The sequence below is a fragment of the Engystomops pustulosus genome, chromosome 3 (assembly GCF_040894005.1).
Source record: "Engystomops pustulosus chromosome 3, aEngPut4.maternal, whole genome shotgun sequence".
NCBI lineage: Eukaryota > Metazoa > Chordata > Amphibia > Anura > Leptodactylidae > Engystomops > Engystomops pustulosus.
Genome location: NC_092413.1, coordinates 76,578,709 through 76,600,496, shown reverse-complemented (window position 1 = coordinate 76,600,496; position 21,788 = coordinate 76,578,709). Strand labels below are relative to the sequence as shown.

Genomic DNA, 21,788 nt, shown 5'->3' with positions numbered 1-21,788 from the left:
CATATTTTACAGGCTATAAAAAAAATAATTATATTTTTTGTAATGTGGACATATGGAGGCTTATTTTATGTTAGGGTAAATGTTACTTTTTGATCACTTTTTATCGTTTTTATTATGAGGATGGTTATAAAAATATCTTTTTTTTTTGTGGGGGTTTTTTAATTACATTTTTACAGCGTTCACCACATGGCTTCAGTAACCAGATTATTTTTTTGTACGGGTTGTTAAATATGTGGCAATACCCAATATGTAGTGTTTTGTGGTTTTGTTTTGCCCCAGGGTGGGACATGAACAAGTGATCATTTTATCACTTGTTCATTGTAGTATACTGCAACACTAATATATTGTATTCTGCATAGGCTGACAGTAGCACTGTTAGTTTGCAGCAGGCATTTACTTCCAGTAGGCCTGGGTTCCTTCATCTGACCTCAGGACTACCATGGAAGCTGTCTGCACCTCCCAGTACTGCCCTATAGACACTTTTCGGTCACCATGATCGATGGAGCGAGAAATGATGTCCGGGTGTGCTCAAAACGGATTCAGGTCTGAAAAACGGGCCTCCTGGTAGCGCCTCTGGATGCTGACAGACGCAGCAAATCTTCTGGCCACCGCTGGCATTGATGTGCCACTTGAGTCACTTTTGTGGGTAGTAGAGAACCATGAGACCATCTCATTCTACCACGGATGTGAAAGCACTACAAACATTCTAAGTTGACAAAAACATCAGCCAGAAAGCATAGGTACTGAGAAGTGGTCTGTGGTGTTGCTAATTGCCAATAATTTCCACCTGTTGTCTATTCCATTTGCACAACAGCATGTGAAATTGATTGTCAGTGTTGCTTCCTTAGTGGAAAGTTTGATTTCACAGAAGTTTGTTTACCCGGGGTTATATTGTGTAGTGAAAGTGTTCCCTTTATTTTTTTTCAGCAGTGTATTTTGAGAGTTCATTGATCAAGATGCATGTCAACCAACTTGTGTTTCACAGATGAATTTCTTTTTTAATTTTCCAATGTATAGCTCGATCTGCCCGAAATCTGTTGCTGTTCTTTTCTGCCTCTTATTCCAGCTCTCCGGCGTTCTCTCATTTTTGTAATATTTTGGGAGGTCTAGAACCTGTGGTGTGATTTTTCACTTTTTTATGAAAATCACCGAGACTCTAGTTTTGAAGGACTAGTCCAGATTGCATGGTGCCCAGTTTCTCCTGAGTATGCCAATACCAAATATGTGGCGGTAACTTGCTATGTGGGCACACAGCAGGGCATGGAAAGGAAGCAGCTTCATTCAAAGCAGATTTGCTATGCCACATTGTCCAGACCATTAGAATTTATTTTTCTTTGTTTGTGTGGAGATGGGGTATATATTTTGCGAGATATGGAGATATTTTGCTGGTTGAGGGATTACTTTTTGTGAGATTAGTTTTTTTTAATGCAATGCCTTTTTTATCACTTTTTAGAACATGTTTTGTAATGTTATTTGAAAAGCCAACTTTTTCAGTTGCATTGCGAGTCCAATTATAGTGTCTGGACCTTCAGGGCTGCTAAGGGAGGGCTGGATCTACCCGGTAAGTGGCTCAGGGAAGGTTTGATCCAGGGGGGAAGATGGCTGCATTGTGTTCAGGATCGCACCTGCCATACGGCAGTTTTAGTGCATCTGAGGCACTGTACCATTAGTGCCCAGACTGTCAAACAGGTAGATTCTGAGGGCACTGCACCTCAATCCACAGTGAGGATGGCCTCCAGGTTGCTAACTACAGCAGCTTGCACATTTCTAGAGAGGAGAAATATGATCTGGTATTGTTACTAATTGTTGGTCTTTTGAAGTGTCTGCAGGGTCCCAGCAGTAGCTCATTGAGGTCCATGCAGAGTGCAGGCCACCCTTCCCCCATCACCCTGTTGGGTTGCTGCCATTCAGTGTCCTACTGTTGCTGAAGGAATTGGGTAGGCGTTAAGGGCTCCCTCTAATCCATTAATCAAAGAAGTATGTAGGATCCTCCATAACTCTTCTGTTTGTGGACCCATCAGATCTGCTTTTGTTGATAATTTTTTTTCCTTACTCTTTTAATCTGCATTCGGGTCAGTGAAAATGTTAACTGTTTACATCACTGTGTGAGCTGAGTATTTGATCCCAGACCGATTTTGCAAGTTTTCACACCTACAAAGAATGGAGTGGTCTGTAATTTCATTGTAGGTACATTTCAACTGAAGGCAGAATCTAAAAAATCAAAAAAAATCCCAAATCTTGTTGGCACAGTTATTATATAATGGAAGAAACATTAGACCGTCAATATTCCTCAGTCTGGGGATCCATGCAAACCCTTGCCTCGTGGGGGGTAAGGGTGATTCTGGGAAAGGTCAGTAATCGGCACCAGACCTGAAGCCAGCTGGGAACACGGTCTCAAAGATTACCGTTAGTAAAACACTACACAATCATGGATAAAAATCATCCAGGACTTGCATAGTGCCTTTGCTCATGCCAGCACATGCCCAGGCCCCTTTTGAGGTCCTTCATTGACCATCCTGATGATTCAGAGGAGAAATGAGAAAAAGTTGATGTGGTGAGACCAAAATATAACTTTTATTATCAACTCCACTTGCTGGGTTTGGAGGAAGAAAGATGAGTACAACCATAAGATCACCATCCCAGTTAGAGGCAACAGTATGACAATTACCCAAAACAAACAGCCAGGACAACTAAGGAGTGGCTAGGTATAAGCATTTCAAGGTCCTGGAGTGGTTTAGCCAGTAATCAGAAATCTATGGAGGATGCTGAACAGGAAATGTCTGACCTCCTATTATTTAATTTCTGTATTTTAATGTTGCATTTTGTTTTTCTATGGTATCAAATACTTAGTTTATGCAATAAAATACTAATTAATTATTTTTAAAATCATACAATGTGATTCTGGATTTTTTTTTTAAATTGTCGCACAAAGTTGAAGTGTACCTACAATAAAAATTAGACTTCTCCATTCCCTGTAGGTGGGGACACTTGCAAAATCTGTCTGGGATCAAATACTTATTTCCCCCATTGTGTGTCTGTGTACGTGTATATGTATATATATGTCTGTATATATAATAAAAAGGGATTAACACCAATGATCAGAGTTGTATCTGTACTTGTGTCTCAATCGGTAGGGGGACTTAGAATACAAGTGTTCACAAAACAAAATAAATGGTTTGTGCAGGTTGATTATAAAGGTATGCTGCATTTCACTTACTAATTTTCTTTGTGGTATTCTTCTGAGTAGAATAACTTAGAGCTTCCTTTTGAAGGGGAATTATGAAAAACATCACTGAAAAAAAATGTATGTACCTCAGTTACAGGATGAAGAAAGGAGGCGGCAGCAACAACTTGAAGAAATTCGAAAACAAGAGGCTGAAGAGCGCATAAAACAAGAGGAGGAGAGGAGGCATCAAGAGGAGGAGCGAGCAAAGCGAGAAGCGGAAGATAAGGTTTCATTAACTTTTGTTTAAAATGACAATTTTTGTGGTCAATTTTCATATAACTTTTCAGTCTCCATTTCAAACGCTATAACTTTCTTTCAATTTAAATTTGGAATTTACGATGAGTAATTCAGGATGAAATGTGATAATTAGGTGAAGGTAACAAGTTTGTGACAAAACTGTCTTATCTACCACTGTGTAATCAAAATTAAATTTTCTTTCCCCAAAGTCATTGCAATCCAGGAGATGCCAAACTGATATACAGGGGCAAAAAAAGAAAAAAAACAGACTCTTCCTGGTGCCAATAAACATGGTAGTATATTAAATACGTATTGTGCTCACCTCCGGTGGTTTGTGTGGACAACACTGGCACTGCCTCGTCCGTGCCGGTGGAATTGTCCCCTGTGTAGAATTGCCAGGATATATCCAGGAGAAAATGCCTCATCCAATGGATAATGGGGTATAGGTTGGACTTGCTATGGCGCAACATGAATTGAATATATATATAGCTGAGTAGCAAAAGGAAGTTAAAATACATTAAAAGAGAAAAAAATATATATAAAATATATAATGTCAGACAATGTGTTTCGCTCCTACTACTGGGCGCTTTGTCCTTTGTCAGGTCAATATAAAATACAAACATTTGCAGTGTTTAATAATACAATACCGGAAATGTCATAATTTACTATAAAAAAAGTGTGTGTGTGTATATATATATATATATATATATATATATATATATATATTGCGATCCGCCCCTTTAATAGACATTTCGTATCCCCAGGTATTTAAGATAGATGATACAGGAAGAATGATCGGGAGTGTTGATAGCACATTGTAATGAAAGGGTTAAAACGACATTGCCTTGGGTCTTCGGAATCATGGCGACGGATTGTCGCTCCTCAATGACTTCACGAGGAGCGACGATCCTCGGCAATCTTTTTGAAGTCGCTAGCAGCTTTGCCAGCGGGGATCACTGGGATAACACTCACGATCAGTGCTAGCACCGATCGCAGATTTTACCGGTAAGTCTTTGCTGCAATATGCAGGGGTCTGATGAGTGGACAGGGACTGCATTATGTCTGACATCGGGTACTGCTTCCCAGCTGGTCCTGACAAGCAATCAGTGGTTTGCTTGTTCATGCTGAATTGTTGAAAAACAATTTAAGTACAAAAGTTAGAATACCACTGATACAAATACACATCTTATAAAGTACAAAAGCACAAATCACCCAAAAGAACCCCCCACATATTTGGCTACGCCGTGTCCTTTACAATCTGTATAATAAATACAAAACCTTTATTTATTAAATATATGTAAATGAGATATCCTTGTAATTGGAATGATCCATAGAATAAAGATTGTCTATTATGTATTATTTCTATGGCACAGTAAAGCACAGGTCCCATCAGTGTGTTAAAGATGCCCCAAAATGAAATATTTATAAAGTGTATCTCCTCAAAAAATAAGTCCAATGTGTCCACATTGTAGAAAATGCTGTTTCAGTTGTTTTACACAGTGCCTTGCTGGAACATTGAGAGAGTGTTTTGTTACATCATTGAGCACTTCATGTCATGTGACCAGGGTGATGTCATCTAAGGTCCTTTACCCAGTAACATTTGCTTTACCATGTACCATTAACATCTACCCCATGTATGTGTATGATCACATGAAATCACAGCATGCCTCAATGGACATCTAGTTCTCCCTATGCCTCCATGGAAGCATGCTGTAATTTCATGTGATCAGATATATACATGGAAAAGATGGGGTACACTTTGCCATTGTTATAGGGTAAAGGACCTTAGATGACTTCACTCTGGTCAGATGACATAAAATGCTGAATGGTGAGGCATATGGCATAGGTGTATTTTTTAGCTAAAAGTGTGTTGTTTAGTTGGTAGGGCCCTATGGGAACCTGTCACTAGCTAATTTTTGAAAAATGTGGTGTCAGGTACGCTTTAAGGTTTGCAGCACCTATTTTTGTTTGAATAAGTTGTAAATAATTTTTTGAAAACTCCAGCAAATAGATTTTTTTTTTAATTTTGTCTGTTTACTTACCTGTTTGTTGGCCTTTTCAGAAAATTTTTTGTCTGAATACAAACTTGCATAGTACGGTTAAAAAAATAAATTATTTTTCAGTAATTTTGATGTAAAATTTAAACTCCTATATAATTTAGAGTCATTACACACTTCAAGTTTAGAAGATTTATATTGATGATTATGGCTTACAGCCAAGGAAAAACCATAAGTCATTGAAAAGGCATGCAAAGGCTTCCTTAGCTTTTTAAAAGGTCGTGGGGACTTGACAGATCCCCAAAAGGCACTCTACCCTCTGTCCAGAAGGCCATTGGGTAAGAAAGCGTCTTGCCTGGGCCAAGGAGAAAAAGTGGACTGGACTGATACGGATGATAGTTTGAAGTTTCCGCAATCAGTATTGGTTTCGGGAGACATATCATCTGCTGGTGCAGGTACACTGTGTTTTACAAATTAGTGCAGCCATCTACTAGGAATTTTAGAGCACTTCACGCTTCCCTCTGTATCTTTTTGGAGATGTAATTTTCATTTTCCAGCAAGGCTTGGCATCTGTCCACACAACCAAAGGTACCAGTACAGGCAGTTCCTGGGTTACGTACAAGATAGGTTCCATAGGTTAGTTTTTAAAGTAAATTTGTATGCCAGTTTGAACTGCATATTTTATAATTGTAGTTCCAGACAAATTTTTTATTGCCCCAGTAACAATTTGAGTTTAAATTTTTTTTGCTGTAATGGGACCAAGGATTATCAATAAAGCTTCATTACAAACAACTTACAGCAGATCATTGCAGCCTGGGTCTAATGTAATGCATCCAGAGAGTTTCACCAGAGATCACAGTGGGGAGAGGGGTCAGTCTTTAACTAGGGGTTGTCTGCAAGTCGGTTGTACTAAAACCAGGTACAGGTGGTCCCCTACGTAATAACCACAGCATCACTGTGCTTGATTGGTCAGCAAACTCGCTGACCTTGACCCCATAGAGAATCTATGGGATATTGTCAAGAAGATGACACTCTTGACCCAATAATGCATATGAGCTGAAGGCTGCTCTTAAAGAGAACCCGTCATGCAAAATAACCCCCCTAAACTAAATATATTTTCATAAACTGCCATTAGAGAGCATTGCCTCTATCTCTTCATTGTCCCTCTACATGCCTGTAAACCTAAGCAATGAGGTCCTAAATCTGTATGCAAATGACCTGTGAAATGTCCAATGAAGCATTAGCATATTCAAGCTGTCCACTCTATTCATGAGTGGAAGGCACAGCCACACCCCCACTGCATGACTGACAGCCTGTATAATGGTGTGAGGCTGTATAATGATGTGCTTCCTGGTGCTGGTGGCCACGCCCCCTGTGTGTGTATAGGAGAGATACAGCAGCTCCAGGCTGCAGCCATGTTACAGCAGAACATGTCAGATTCATGTGTAGCTGATGTCTGTGTCTCTCACCTGTATATTAGGAGGATGCAGCATGTTAGCAGATGCAGCACACACTAGCCATGCTTTACTATACATTACACACAGACATGAGCAGGTGGAGGAGAGGGGAGGGGGAACAGGGGTGACCTCACTGCCTCTGACCATGTGACCAGCCTCATTTACATGATAAAAAATAGATGATTTTACAATGAATAATGTATGAAATAACTAGATAAAGGCTGGGAGGGATCCTTGTGAGCTGCCCCAACAGGTAGTAGTGACAGGACAAGTGACACAGACCTGATGACAGGTGTCCTTTAAAGCAACCTGGGCTTCCAAAGCACCTCTGCAGTGCCATCAGTGTCCTCCATGCCACGCAGCATTGAAGCAGTGATTGATGCAAAAGGTGCATTTTCTGTACATTCTTTTCATTTGGCCAACATTTCTGTGTTCAATATTTTTTTAAAGCAATGTAATTTAATCTAATTTTATGAGAAAAAGACTTTTGGGTTTTCCTTGGCTGTAAGCCGTATTCATCAACATTAACATAAATAAACACTTTATGAACAAAAGTTTTGAAATGACTATATTATATGAGTTCACTTTTTAAATTTAATTACCGATGAACACCAATTTTTGGTGACATTCTTATTTGAGAAGCACCTGTATGTCCACCTAATGAACACCTTCATGCATTTGGACATACATGTACATCAGAAAATGCAATCTGTTGCTGCATCCTGACGTAGATATACGTCTTGGTTATTGCATGGGCTCAGAATAACCGGGTACTCGCCCTGAAAATTGGCACCCTCTATGCCAAGGAAAGGGGGAGCCATCACTTTCATGGCAGCCCTAAGATCCTATGAAAGATTCCAGGGCTGCCTTCAGTAGAAGGCATATAACAGTGTGAACATGCAACAAAGGTTTAGTCTGTACCTTACCAGAAGGGTGGACTCAGTGTGCTCTACAAAAATATTTATAGTCTTTTATGTTTATGATTAGCACATTATCATTTTTCTCCTGAGCTACTTGATTTTGATACCAAAACACTAATTTTTCAAAAGAGAAGTTTTTATGCATTATGCCCCCTAAAAAGCATAAATTTAAAGGGAATCTGAAAGGGAGATTTGGGGTACTAAACCTCCAGCCCATGAAGGTCTGTGGATTATTTAGTATCCCAAAACTCCTTGTAAGAATTATGTGTGTGCTTAAAAAAAAAATAAACATTAACTTGTTCCAAATTCCCTTGGCACCTGTTCTGGCATATTATACCCTGGCTTCACTGTGCAAGCGCTGTAGATACGGTGCATGCGCAATGAAAGGGGGATATTATCTCGGATCTGCAGATATGAGTCCCATGTAACTTATGAGATTTGTGACGCGAACATTTTTTTTACTCCTACAGCCTTTTTACAGGTCAATTTGAGACCCTAAACAGGTCCATAAGGACCTGTAATTGCTTAAGGGTGATTCCACACATGGCTTTTTAGTCAGTTTTAAAGCATGCGTTAATTAAGATAATTGGAAAAAAACTGACAAAAACGGTCAATAATGGATGTGTTTCACGGACTGAAAACACTTGCTTAAAAACAGACTAAAAACACCATGTGTGGCATCACTCTTGGGGTCACAAATCAATCTGTAAGGTAGTCTGAAAAGTTAGTATGAAAAGTTCTTTTGCCCTCCCAAAAGAATGACAATCTGTATGGATTTCAGAAATGGAAAAGACAAGGGAAATTCAAAAATGACTAAACATGTCTATTTGACACCGAAGACAAACTTTAGTTTTGCTCTGTTTCCATTGAGCATGGGTTTATATTTTCTGTATAAATGTTTAATTGAGTTCTTTTATTTCTGGGTAGAGGAGGCAAGAAGAAGAATATTACAATCGATTAGAAGCAGAGAGGCGCAGACAACATGAGGAAGCAGAACGAAGATTACTAGAGCCAGAAGAGCCTGGTCTGTACAGACCTCCACTCCCACAGGAATATGAACACAAACACCCACCCCTACTGTCTAATGCTCCGCCTCCCCCTCCTCAGCGAAACACTTCCTACCTCAAAACACAGGCCCTTTCACCTGACACCGTTTACACTGCCAAGTTTGTTGCATACACTGATGATGAGGAAGACTCAAACCTAACAGGTCAGGATAAGTATTCCACCACAAGAAAGTCTTATGGTGACCTTCTTCCAGCTACATCTAAACCACAGCTGCCTGCTGCACGCCAACCTCGTCCTGTATCCGATGGAATCTTTCTTTCAAACTCATTCCTGCCAACTGCAGTCAATGCCAACAGTACTGTCAAAAAAACAGGCCTGGCCCCTCCCATATCAAATAAACCAAGTTTGCTCCACCAAAGCAACTCCAAAGGTACAGTGTACAACATATGACTATATAGTAATAGGAAAACATCTTTTCTTTTTGGGTAATTTTTATACTCTAGACTATCCTCAGTTTCTGACTTTATTTCCTTTGCTTTATTTGTATTTCTGGCCTTTTTTGATCAATTAGCATAGAATTTATTTTCCCCTTTATTTGTAGAACTGAAAATCTCTTAAATCTTAGTTTTCCCTTTTTTAAAATATATTCTAGATAATTGCAAAAATCTAAAGTACTGTTGGTTTTGGCTTCCATGCTTTGCTTCTCCATGTTTTTCATTTAGGCCATATGCTGCTGGCATGAGCTTTTACTCATCTGTTATACAGTAGTGGTTTTGTTTATTAACGTGCCGCTTCTTCACTAAACTCATTGTAACCAAAATGGTTAACTTTTTTTTGTTGTAGAATTGTTTCACTTTGGTATTAGTTTTCTCATTTCTCCTCAATTTGACACAATGTATGACACAGTATGTGTTTCATCAACAGTATATCTACAATTAGAAAACTGATAAATATTTGTTTTCTAATTTCTTTCCATGGTTATAAGGCTGCCATCTAGTCCGATCTTCAGTAACCCCACTACATGCTTTACCGCAACCTTCTTGGTCAAAGGCAGCAATGGACTAATGCTCTTTGGAAATGGGAGTAAATAATCTGTGAGATCTATTTGGTTGGAAGTTGGGGAAAATTGCCTGAAAATAGTCTAAATCCCCTTAATCGATTTGCATCACAGCGTTTCTTCGTTCATTTTTTGCTCGCCATCTTTAAAAATCTAGTAAAATCTAATCATTTTTATTTTTTCATGTACAGAGCTGTGTGAGTACTTATTTTCTCCATAACAAATTTTACTTCTTAGTGACATTATTTATAATATACAGGCAGTCCCCGGGTTACATACAAGATAGGGTCTGTAGGTTTGTTCTTAAGTTGAGTTTGTATGTAAGTCGGAACTGTATATTTTATCATTGTAATCCCAGCCAGAACTTTTTTGGTCTCTGTGACAATTGGATTTTAAAAATGTTGGGTTGTCATAATAATCAATATTAACACTAAAGATTCATAACAGACACATTTGATAACTGTTTCAGCTGATTATTGTAGCCTAGGACTAAAGTACAATAAATTACCAATATCCAGAGGTCCGTTTGTAACTATGGGTCGTATGTAAGTCGAGTGTTCTTAAGTAGGGGACCGCCTGTATATCGTTTAGTCATTTTGGGACACAGCGATTCCTAACATGTTTGTGTTTTTTTACGGTTTATTTAGTTTTAAATCGGTTCTAAGGAAAGATTTGAATTTAGTTTAACTTTATTAAAGAAATTTTTTTTGCCATTTTCGGACCCTCTAGGGTACTTTTAACCAGAGTCTGATCATTCCCACCATATAAGTATACAGTGTTTTTACACATGATTCATTACAATGTGCCACTGGCCCGACTCTGCAGAAACCATACAACATCAAGTCTTACAAAGGCTCGAGGCTGTCATGGCAACTGTTTGGTGATCCCCGATGATGTAATGGGAATCGATGATAGGAAACAAGATGCTGCCACCCACACACTGCCGCCTTTTAAATGCCACCAGTCGCAATTGAAGAGTTAACAACGGCGGCACGCGGGGAAAAGGAGGTGAGCGCAACTCACTCCCGCCCCTCTCCATAGGAAACATACATGAAAACACATGACTAAAAAAGAACAAAAATGGGTTCAAAACGCCACGTGTAACACCACCCTTAGTGTGCAGTCGCACATTGCAGTTACAGCTTTACCGCAAACAGTTTTGAGGTGGTTTTAGGTGCAGTTTTGTTCATTTCATGTCTGTCACCTGTTAAATTAACGGGTGAATTTGATTTTGAAGGGGAAACCTGTTCCACAAATGTCTTTCATCTGTTAAATTAACAGAACTGCACCTAAAACCACCTCAAAGCTGATTGCGATCCAGTTTTAACTGCAATGTGTGACTGCACCCTAAGGGTGATGGCACACGTGGCGTTTTGAACCTGTTTTTTGCCCCTTTTTAAGCAGTTCGTTAAAACCCATGCATTTTTTACCTGTTTTAATTAAGATAATTGGTCAAACCTGTCAAAAACACATGCGTTTTTTAACACATGCATTTTTTAACGGACTGCTTAAAAACAGGCCAAAAAGGGGTTAAAGACACCATATGTGCCATCGCCCTGTGATCACATGTGCCGTTTTGGCACGTTTTTAAGCAGTCTGTTAAAACGCATGCGTTTGAAAAGGCGTCCGTTTTTGTCCATTTTTCTCAATTATCTTAATTAAAACAGTTAAAAAAAAACATGCATTTAAAATGCATGTGTTTTTGAACGGACTGCTTAAAAACGGGTTCAAAACGCCACCTGTGATCGCGGCCTAAGAGGTTAATAAATATGGGGCAAGCAATTTTCAGTGCAAATTTAACCCCTTCCCGCCGATGCCCTTTTTCGTTTTGCGTTTTCATTTTTCACTCCCAGCCTTCTATAACTTTTTTATTTTTCCATGTACAGAGCTGTGGGTGGTGTAATTTTTTGTGACTGTTGATGACGTTTTCCATGCTACCATTTTCAGGACTGTATGACCTTTCGATCACTTTTTATAGAATTCTTTTATATTGTTAATGGCAAAAAAGTGCCATTTTCGACTTTAAAATGACCGTTATTATATTTTGGTAGATCATGCATTTTCGGACACGGCGATACCAAATGTGTTCATGATTTTTACTGTTTATTTATATTTATTTATTTATTTATTTCTAGGGAAAGATGATTTGAATTTTTATATTTTTTTTTATCATTTTTATTTTAACTTTTTTAAATTTTGTTTACATTTTTACAGTATGGTATTATATGGGGAATTTCCTCCTCATTTATTACATTGATCTGCACATTGTAATGAAAGGGTTAAAACAAGACAGCATCGGGTCTTCGGAAGACCTGAGGCTTTCATGTCGACGGATCGCCAATCCCCGATGATATCATAGGGAGTGAGGATCCTTGCCAAGATGGGCGCCATTTTTTTTAAGCTGCCGGCAGCGGTCAGCGGCTGTTATCGGTAAGCCTTTGCTGCAATAAGCAGCAAAGTTTTACTTGCCATGGAGAAGGCTCAGCTCGCACCCAGCATGTGACGTACTATTACGTTACATGTCAGTAATGGGTTAAAGGAAATCTACCACTTCGGAAAAGTAAAAAAACACCTAGAAATACTCACTCCTGCTCCTTTTCATCTTGATAGCAGAGCTGTCCTCCGTTAGTCTTGACACCCTGGGATAGAAAAAAGTAATTAGCCACCCGAAGCACGAGGACAAGATGTCCAGTGTTCCGTGCTGCTAATTATGCACACCCTCGCCACCTCCCTCTCCCATGCTCCCAGCTTGTCACACGTCCAGTATGAGGGAGGGAGGTGGCGAGTGAATGCATCTGCCCTGAGCGCTGGACATCTTGTCCCCTACGCTCAGGCCTGCTAATAATAGCTTTTTTCTTCCAGTGATCCTGGCATGTAAAGACTAGTCGAGGACAAGATGAAGAGGAGCAGAGGTGAGTATTTCTAGTTTTTTACTTTTCCAAAGTTGTATATTTCCTTTAACTCCCCTCTAATTTGTCGTAGCCCAAAAAAGTGAACCGACATTTAGGGCTCTTGCACACAATTCAATTATTTTAATGCATCACTACAAATGTCCATTATTTTAGTGGACTATGTATGCATCTCATCTGCTCATCTAGTTTTCTCTAAGAGAAGCTGTCTTAGGCGGCTATGCAAGTGTACAGGGCATAATCCTGTTCATAATAAAGATAGAAGAGAAGGGACCTGCATACACTGCTGCTGCAATATATTACAGCTGTTTAGGAGTCAATTTTAGGCCTGCTGTGCAAGTGTGCAAAGCAAGATCCCGTCACCACAGATAACAGAGAAAGGACGGGCTCTACTTCCACACACTGCTACTACATATATTTAGTAGAGATGGATATCTTGGCACACACTATTGCTGGTAGTAAATTACAGCTGACCTACAATGGGATAAGAAAAACCTCCCAACATGTGCTACGCAGAGGGGACTCTGCTTCTTCTTGGGGGCACATTTACTTCCCTGGAGTAATTTTTTCCTTCTATACAAACTAATTGGGAGTTTTAATCGTAATGAGGGAAAACTTTTTTAATATTTTATGGGGACATCCCTCATTACTAGTCCCAGTGTGGCATTACACAAACCTACAGTGCTGATCAGTGAGAGTAAAGATAAATACACTCAAGAAAAATATAAAAAGGGACTCAACCCATTCCTTTCTACATGAGTATAATAAAAGTTATGCCTTAAAAGACACTCTCACCTTTTTCTTTCTTCCCCTTCTCCCCTTACTTTATATATTGACTTTTTCGGTGGTGTACACCTGTGAGTGTTCTTCATATCAGTTTATTGTGTCTTAAAAGGTTCACCATCACAGCTCTAGGTCTTTGCAATTGTATAGATACATTTATACAGTAAATAAATAATGAACTGTGGACCATCCAAAACTACCATCAAATTCCTGGATAAACCAGGGACATTTACTCATAGGCAGGCACAGTGACTGTGGTAATCTTATATTTGTTATCCATGGCCTCCGTCCTTCAAAAATGAACTTTTACAATTATACTAATAAGTCTCAAAGGCTACTGGGGTGGTTCCCATAGCCCTTACTTTTTGCAAATTTATAGGCTGTTAGTGTGAAAGGAGAACTTTCCCCTCCCACTGTGTGCTGGAACTTCCTTTGCTGCAGGTTATATCTGGCAGAGGGAAGAGGAAGTTCTGACTACCACAGTGATTGCGTAAGCTCAAAATCGAGCATGGATAAACCAGAAGCACTTACTCATAGATCCAGGCACGGTGACTATTGTAATCTTATATCTGTTATCCATGGCCTCTTCCTTCTAAAAATCAACTTCTAAATTTCTGCTAATGAGCCTGAAGGACCTCCAGGGGGAGTTTTTCCTAGAGCCCCTTAATGCTGCAGTTTCACTGGCTATGATACAGTCATCCCCCTTCCTGCTTGACTTAATTTTCATGAATATAAAAATTGTAAATTTACACATCAAAACTATGAATTACCGTATATACTCGAGTATAAGCCGACCCGAGTATAAGCCGAGACCCCTAATTTTACCACCAAAACCTGGAAAAAACTACTGACTCGAGTATAAGCCGAGGGTGGGAAATGCATTGGTCAAACCCCCCCAGTAGTATACAGACTGCCAGCCCCCAGTGGTATACAGCCTGCCAGCCCCCAGTAGTATACAGCAGCCCCCTAGTAGTATACAGCAGCCCCTAGTAGTATACAGCAGCCCCTAGTAGTATACAGCAAGCCCCTAGTAGTATACAGCAAGCCCCTAGTAGTATACAGCAAGCCCCTAGTAGTATACAGCAGCCCCTAGTAGTATACAGCAAGCCCCTAGTAGTATACAGCAGCCCCTAGTAGTATACAGCAGCCCCTAGTAGTATACAGCAGCCCCCTAGTAGTATACAGCAAGCCCTTAGTAGTATACAGCAAGCCCTTAGTAGTATACAGCAAGCCCTTAGTAGTATACAGCAAGCCCTTAGTAGTATACAGCAAGCCCTTAGTAGTATACAGCAAGCCCTTAGTAGTATACAGCAAGCCCCTAGTAGTATACAGCAGCCCCCTAGTAGTATACAGCAGCCCCCTAGTAGTATACAGCAGCCCCCTAGTAGTACACAGCAGCCCCCTAGTAGTATACAGCAGCCCCCTAGTAGTATACAGCAAGCCCCTAGTAGTTTACAGCCAGCCTGCCCCCACGGCCCTTAAAAAAATAAACTTATATACTCACCCTCTGATGTCAGCGCGGCTCCCCGATGTCGGCGCGACTTACCGATGTCCCCGATGTCAGCGCGTCCCGTCTTCTTTCTTCTCCGCGGCTCCTCTTCATTCTTCCGGCATGGACGCGGCCATCTCTTCTTCTAGCAGGCACATACTATGACGCGGCCGCTGCTGACGTCATAGTATGCGCGGCCACTAAGAAACCATGGCCGCCTCCATGCCGGAAGATAGAAGAGAGAAGAGGAGCCGCGGAGAAGAAAGAAGACGGGACGCGCTGACATCGGGGACATCGGTAAGCCGCGCCGACATCGGGGAGCTGCGCTGACATCGGAGGGTGAGTATTTAAGTTTATTTTTTTTTTAAGTGGGTAATTTTTTTGTTATAGACTCGTGTATAAGCCGAGGGGACGTTTTTCAGCACATTTTTTGTGCTGAAAAACTCGGCTTATACACGAGTATATACGGTAATACATGTTGAATTATATTTTCATTTGTTTCCCACTTTTTTGTGAAGTATATGTCTTATGTTCTAGGTTCTTCAAAGTAGCCACCTTTTGCTTTGATTACTGTTTTGCACACTCTTGGCATTCTCTTGATGAGCTTCAAGAGGTAGTCACTAGCCTCAGAAATCGCACATTAACCTCTGCTCAGGTTAGAGACCAGGTCAGTGCCACACATAGTTCTAGCAGCAGACACATCTCTACAACAACTGGTAAGAGGAGACTGTGTACAGCAGCATTCATGGTAAAATAGGTGCCAGGAAACCACTGCTAAGGGCACGCAACAAGCAGAAGAGACTTGTTTGTGGAGGCCAGGTCAATTCCTTGTGTTATTTAGCCCAGTCACCAGATCCAAACACAATAGAGATGGTTTGGGGTGAGCTGGACAGCAGAGTAAAGGCAAAAACGCCAACAAGGGCTTGTTATCTCTGGGAACAACTTCAAAACTGTTGGAAGACCATTTCTGGTGACTGCACACTTTTGGCATTGTCTTGTTGAGCTTCAAGAGGTAAAGCAGTAATCAAAGCAAAAGTTGGCTACTTTGAAACCCCTGAAAATATGTCTTATATTCTAGAGGTTCTTCACACTTTTTTTTGTTAAGTATATAATTCCACATGTGTGAATTCATTTTTTGATGCCTTCAGTGTGAATCTAAAATTTTTATAGTCATGAAAATACAGAAAACTCTTTAAATTAAAAGGTGTATCCAAACTATTTTTCACACCTACAAAAATTGGAGAGGTCTGTAATTTTTATTGTGGGTACACTTCAACTGTGCAAGACATATGTTAAAAAAAAAAAAAAAACAGAAATGCTTCATACAGAGCCGTTCTCTCCTTAGTTTCCCAGGCTTTGTGTTATGTCATTGTCATACTGAAAGACCCAACCACGACCCATCTTAAATGCTCTTACTGAGAAAAGGTTTTTTGTCCAAAACCTTGCATCTGGTCTCATTAATCCTCTCTAATACAGTGCAGTCATCCTGTACCCTTTGCAGAAAAACAGTCCCAAAGTGTGATGTTTCTACCCCAATGCTTCATGTTTGGGACCGTGTTCTTAGGGTTCTACTCATCCTCCTTGTTCCTCCAAACCCAGCAAGTGTAATTGATACTAAAGAGGTCTATTTTGGTCTCATTTTGACCACATCACCTTTTCCAATGCCATCTCTGGATCATCAAGATGGTCCGTGGAGGAACTTTAAACATGCCTGGATATGTGCTGGCATGAGCAGGGGGGACCGTGCGAGCCCAGCATGATTTTAATCCATGGCAGCGTAGTGTGTTACTATCGATTTATCTTTGAGACTGCATTTCCAGCTGGCTTTCTGGGCTGATTTCTTGAACTTTTCAGAATCTTGCCCCAGGAGGTTAGATCTTGCAAGGAGCCCCAGACTGAGGAAGATTGATGGTCATCTAGTGTTTCTTATATTTTCTAATAATTGTGCAAACAGATGTTTTCTTCTTAACAAGCTGATTGCCTGTAGCCCATCCAAGCCTCGTGCAAGTCTACAGTTTTGTCCCTGGTGTCCTTAGACAGCTCTTTGGTCTTGTCCATAGTGGAGAGGTAGGAGTGTGAGTGTGTGGACAGGTGTCTTTTATGTTCAAATAGGTGCAATTAATACAGTTAATCAGTGCAAAGTAGGAGGAGCTTCTTAACAAAAAACTGAGTGCTCATTGGTAGAGGATCAAATAATTATTTCATGCAAGTAAATGCTAATTAATTTAAAAATATTACAATGTGATTTTCTCACAGTTGAAGTGTACCTAAAAAAAAATTTTTTACAGACCTTCCCATTCTTGGTAGGTGGGTAAAATAGCATCCTGGGATCAAATACTTATTTCCTCCACTGTGTGTATATGGACTATCTCATGGGGGAGATTTAGCAGAACTGTTCTAGTCCATTTTCTTTCATTTTATCGACTGTTGTGTGAAAATTAAAGCTGAGCTCTGATTGCTTGCCACTACAACAGTTATGCTCTTTGATACTGAATGACAAGATTTATCAAAAGTGTCAATCGGTTTGTTATTTTAGACCATACTTATACTATTGATAGTGATATAGGATTGGTGGATGGACAGTAAAATTACATTACCTAAAATCCTCTACAATAATAGGCACACTTACTAATAAGGCATTTAATAAAAATGTATTATTGATACCACAAAAGGCAGTATTCCTGGTCTCTTGCACTAGCTGGCTACACACAGTTTCTTGTGTAGATTTCCATTGCGGTTATATGTAGGCATTCTAAAATTAGGGCCTGATCCCACAACAGAGTGGTGAATCCATTGCATGAAGCTTATGAAAGATGTGATACAGATAAATGCATTTTATGTGAATATAATGCAACTTCATTCATAAAATCCTTTTTTTGTCACCAGGGTCAAATTTGTACACTGGATCAGCAGGTGTGGTTGTTGGAAACACTGAAATATATAAAGATTTAAGAGACAAAAGGTTAAAAAGGTAAATTTGAGGTACATGTATTGTATAAAAAATTATATATATATTTTTTTGCATTTTTTATTTCTAAAAAAACCCCTTTGTTTCATACAGCCAAGAAGGTGATGCCTCTAATTCTGGTGGAGCTCCGGAAAGCTTAACTTTTAAGGAACGTCAGCGTCTTTTCTCCCAAGGCCAAGATATTTCAAACAAAGTAAAAGCTTCCCGCAAACTAATGGAATTAGAGAATGAGCTAAATACAAAATAAGAAAGATTGTTTTCCCTGAAATGTGTCTTTTTGAATTTAGAGTTTAAAATGTGTTTCTTAATCATAGAACTTTATGGGAAGGGTATTATAGCTTAAAGGTGTGTAAAGTGGAGAAATATATATTTTTTCTGTAAAGAATAATTTTATGATTCCTTTATTCTAAGACTGTTCATTTGAAATGTAGAAATACTGCTTAAGGGCCTTTTACGCTCAAAGTTGTGAAAATTAAGATATTTAAACATATCTATATATGTGTGTAAATATATAAATATTTATGTATATACACACATCCATGAGTTCATTTTGATTGTAACTTTCACTTGAAAGCAATTATTATTTTGTAGGAGATTACAGAAATTTTGATTGCTAAATAGTGTTTTTTTTTCTTGATTAATAAACTTCAAAGAAAAATGTGGTAGACTGTATCAAGATTTTCTATATTAAGATTTTGCACATCACTAGTTATACATTTTAGCTTACAGTTTTAACATAAATGATAGAAAAATTACATTGATTATTCTACAAAAGTCTAAAAATCAGTTTCTTAATTAAAATACCACTAGGTAGTTGCGGGTGTGGTCTTATTGTTTTCATTTTTGTTTGTGGGCAGGGTCACAGTACAGTGAAGCAATGTGCTGAACGCACTATGATTAGTGGGCATAGACCTCTATGTGGAACATGATCTGGCCACAAATTATGCAGTCGCTTTCCCTATAGCAGTATTTTGTCTGTTACAAATATTACAAAGCAAAATACTTTAACCGTTATAGATGCAAGACACCTCTTATATTGCATTCTAAGCTCAAAAACCTTGGACATCCTTCATGTAAGCTGTAAAACAAGTAAACCTATGTAGATAAATAAAAATAGCTAAAAGTTAATTGTAGGTCAGCCGGGTTAATAAATCATTGAAATGGTTTTGCACTATATTTGCATCTCTGGGTTGATTTTTTTTTTTTTTTTTTTTTTATATATATATATATAAACCTAAGCAAGCTACTGATGTTCTTTTTGTTAGTATATTAGCTTTTTCTGCTACAAAGAATTAATAGGATTTTAAAGCCAAGGTTGTGTTCACATCTGCATTATGTAATTATTATAGAGCAGTTGTTCTTCTGCCTTAGGACCAATGCTGTTTGGCCGTACACTACAGGAATTTACAATTTAATTCAAACATTTTTATTAATATAATTGTTATTATTTGCATTACATTTTATATGAGGATCTTCAAAATAAGCTTTGAGCTTATATTTTTCTAATGCTAGACAATGCCTGACTGGTTAAGGGTTGAAATTAATCACCTCTAAGGGGCAAATGTATTATCATAGGTAACTGTCATATCTTGTGTCATATAAATCTGCCTCCTGGCATATAATTGTTACACTGACTGATTTGTGCCATATTTGAACATTCATTCCAGTCTTCTTGTGTGGTAGAAAAAAAGCTTAGTACTCAGCCCTCATGCTGAGGGCCGTAGGCCGTATATATATGGCTGACGTATATACGTCGGATATACGTGCTCCCCCCCCCCCCCCATAGGCTGGCAATGGGCGCACGGGGCTGTATTAAGTTGTACGGTGCAGCACAAATGACCAAGATTCTCTATGGAGAGGGGATGAGCGTCACTACTCCCCTCCTCCTCTCCCCGGCGCCAACGTGCCCCCCCCCCCCCCCATGCAGTACGGCAGGCAATCGTTAGTGTGAATTTAGCCTAAGTGTGTAAATGCCAGGCATTTGTCTGTGACTTTTCAATTAAATAAAAACTGTATCTACATTAACACCTCATATGCCAGATTTATCAAGCTGTCTACACCCCTATGGTCAATCTGACGTACAGCACAGTGCTTGCGACAGTCTGATACATTCCCCCCCCCCCCCGTATGCTACTATGAGATACCAACTCTATCTGTAAGAGATTTTCTACTGACTGATTTTCAATATAGAACCAGTCTTGTGGTTATAACAGTGTTAGTCAAGACTAAGTGCAAAACCCTAGTTTAAAAGAACATAACATAAAAACTAGTTCACAAAACTATCTTGATTCAAACAATGAAAGATTAAATTTTTTCTCCCTCTTACAAAACCTTTCAGGATCTTTCCTGGAGAGAATGCTGCATATAAAGTTGAAAACTTTACTTTATTGAAGTTTTTTGTTAATGGGACTGGTCTTTAGACCTTTTCATATTTAAAGCATATAAAAATCGGGATCCTGGCAATTAAAATTGCTAGTGAACCAACAGCGATTGTGATTATTCTTTCCTTTACCCCATGGAGGGGGGGGGGGTCATGGCTGGCAGTGGAGTAGGCCCTACGCTTGACGGCAGATGAAGACTAATTTTGATAAATGGGCAATTCTTTCTAAATAAAAAATGTAAACAAGAACTGATTGGAATTAGTTCTTTTCATAGTGGCAAGTAAATATAGAAGGTTTTCACCCAGAAGTATTATGGTCTGTATCTTCACCAGTATGCAAGTCAAAAAGTGGATTCAGCACAGGAGTTACAAATTCTGTAGCCTAATTTTTACATGGTGTACAGAAGGTTACACTACTATTTGTACACATTTATTTAATTAAATTATTTTACAAATGCAGATACTAAATTCTGAGCTGAATACCAGTCTTTAAGCTGCACATATATGAGCTGGATATGAGCATGTGTGTTATGACGAAGGGAGTAACGTACAGCTTACAAATTCCTGAAGGAGCCCATTCATGAAATCCATTACCTTATTTTTCTTTTATTATTTCCTGACAGACCCTAGTGAAGTGTGTAGTAAATATGTAATGAGGAAAAACATAGTTTTGATTATAGTAGTATACACAAAGTATACTGGTTACTGAAAGGTGATAACACAGAATATATTTTATTGCTGTATAAACGCTTGTTTGTAAAAAAAAAAAATTAAAAATACAAAAATTGGAAGCTTACACGTACATTTTTAACTTTGTCATAAAACATACTTTTCATAATTGTTCCTTATAAAAAAAACCTGCTGTAATTTCCAATTTGTAATGTATTTTACTTGCAAACTATTTTAATAAAGTTTGTATGTAATTGGATTTTGGCTTTTTATATTTGTTTTAAATCAACAGTAAACTTAAGGGGAACATGGAGAGACAAGATACACATTGATCAAAGCATATAAGGATTGGTCTCGCAGGACCCAATGTAGAGGGACAAAAAAAAGGAGCACAAGTCCAAAATGAGCATACACGGCCCATGGATTAGAAAGTAAGAAACAAAAAGGAAAACAGAAAGGACAAACACGCCACATACTTGACTGTGGTGTGTAAGGGGTTAAACACCCGCTTGAACAATACATGTAACTCTTAGGGTACATTCACACGGCCGTATGCATTTTCTGTCCTGTATTTACAGCTGTATTGTGGTTGCAAATACAGGCTGTATGACATCTGTATGTAACCCGTATTTTCACAGTATTCTGTAAAAAATACAGTGGGCCTGCAAATAATGTCACTAACTTGTCC

General features: G+C 38.9%; 1 protein-coding gene across 19 annotated transcripts in view; it reads left to right on the top strand.

Moving 5' to 3' along the window:
* AFDN (afadin, adherens junction formation factor) overlaps positions 1-21,314 on the top strand; it is a 251,176-nt gene extending 229,862 nt beyond the window's left edge. For 10 of the 19 annotated variants that reach the window (XM_072141135.1, XM_072141136.1, XM_072141134.1 and 7 more), the window contains 4 exons: positions 3,318-3,452; positions 8,765-9,275; positions 17,970-18,054; positions 18,145-21,314. In XM_072141135.1, the coding sequence (XP_071997236.1) occupies positions 3,318-3,452; positions 8,765-9,275; positions 17,970-18,054; positions 18,145-18,298 (885 nt within the window). In that variant the 3' untranslated portion in view covers positions 18,299-21,314. The remainder of the gene's footprint in view (positions 1-3,317; positions 3,453-8,764; positions 9,276-17,969; positions 18,055-18,144) is intronic. The other 9 variants (XM_072141143.1, XM_072141148.1, XM_072141144.1 and 6 more) reach the window with 3 other exon arrangements.
* Positions 21,315-21,788: the final 474 nt, after the last annotated feature.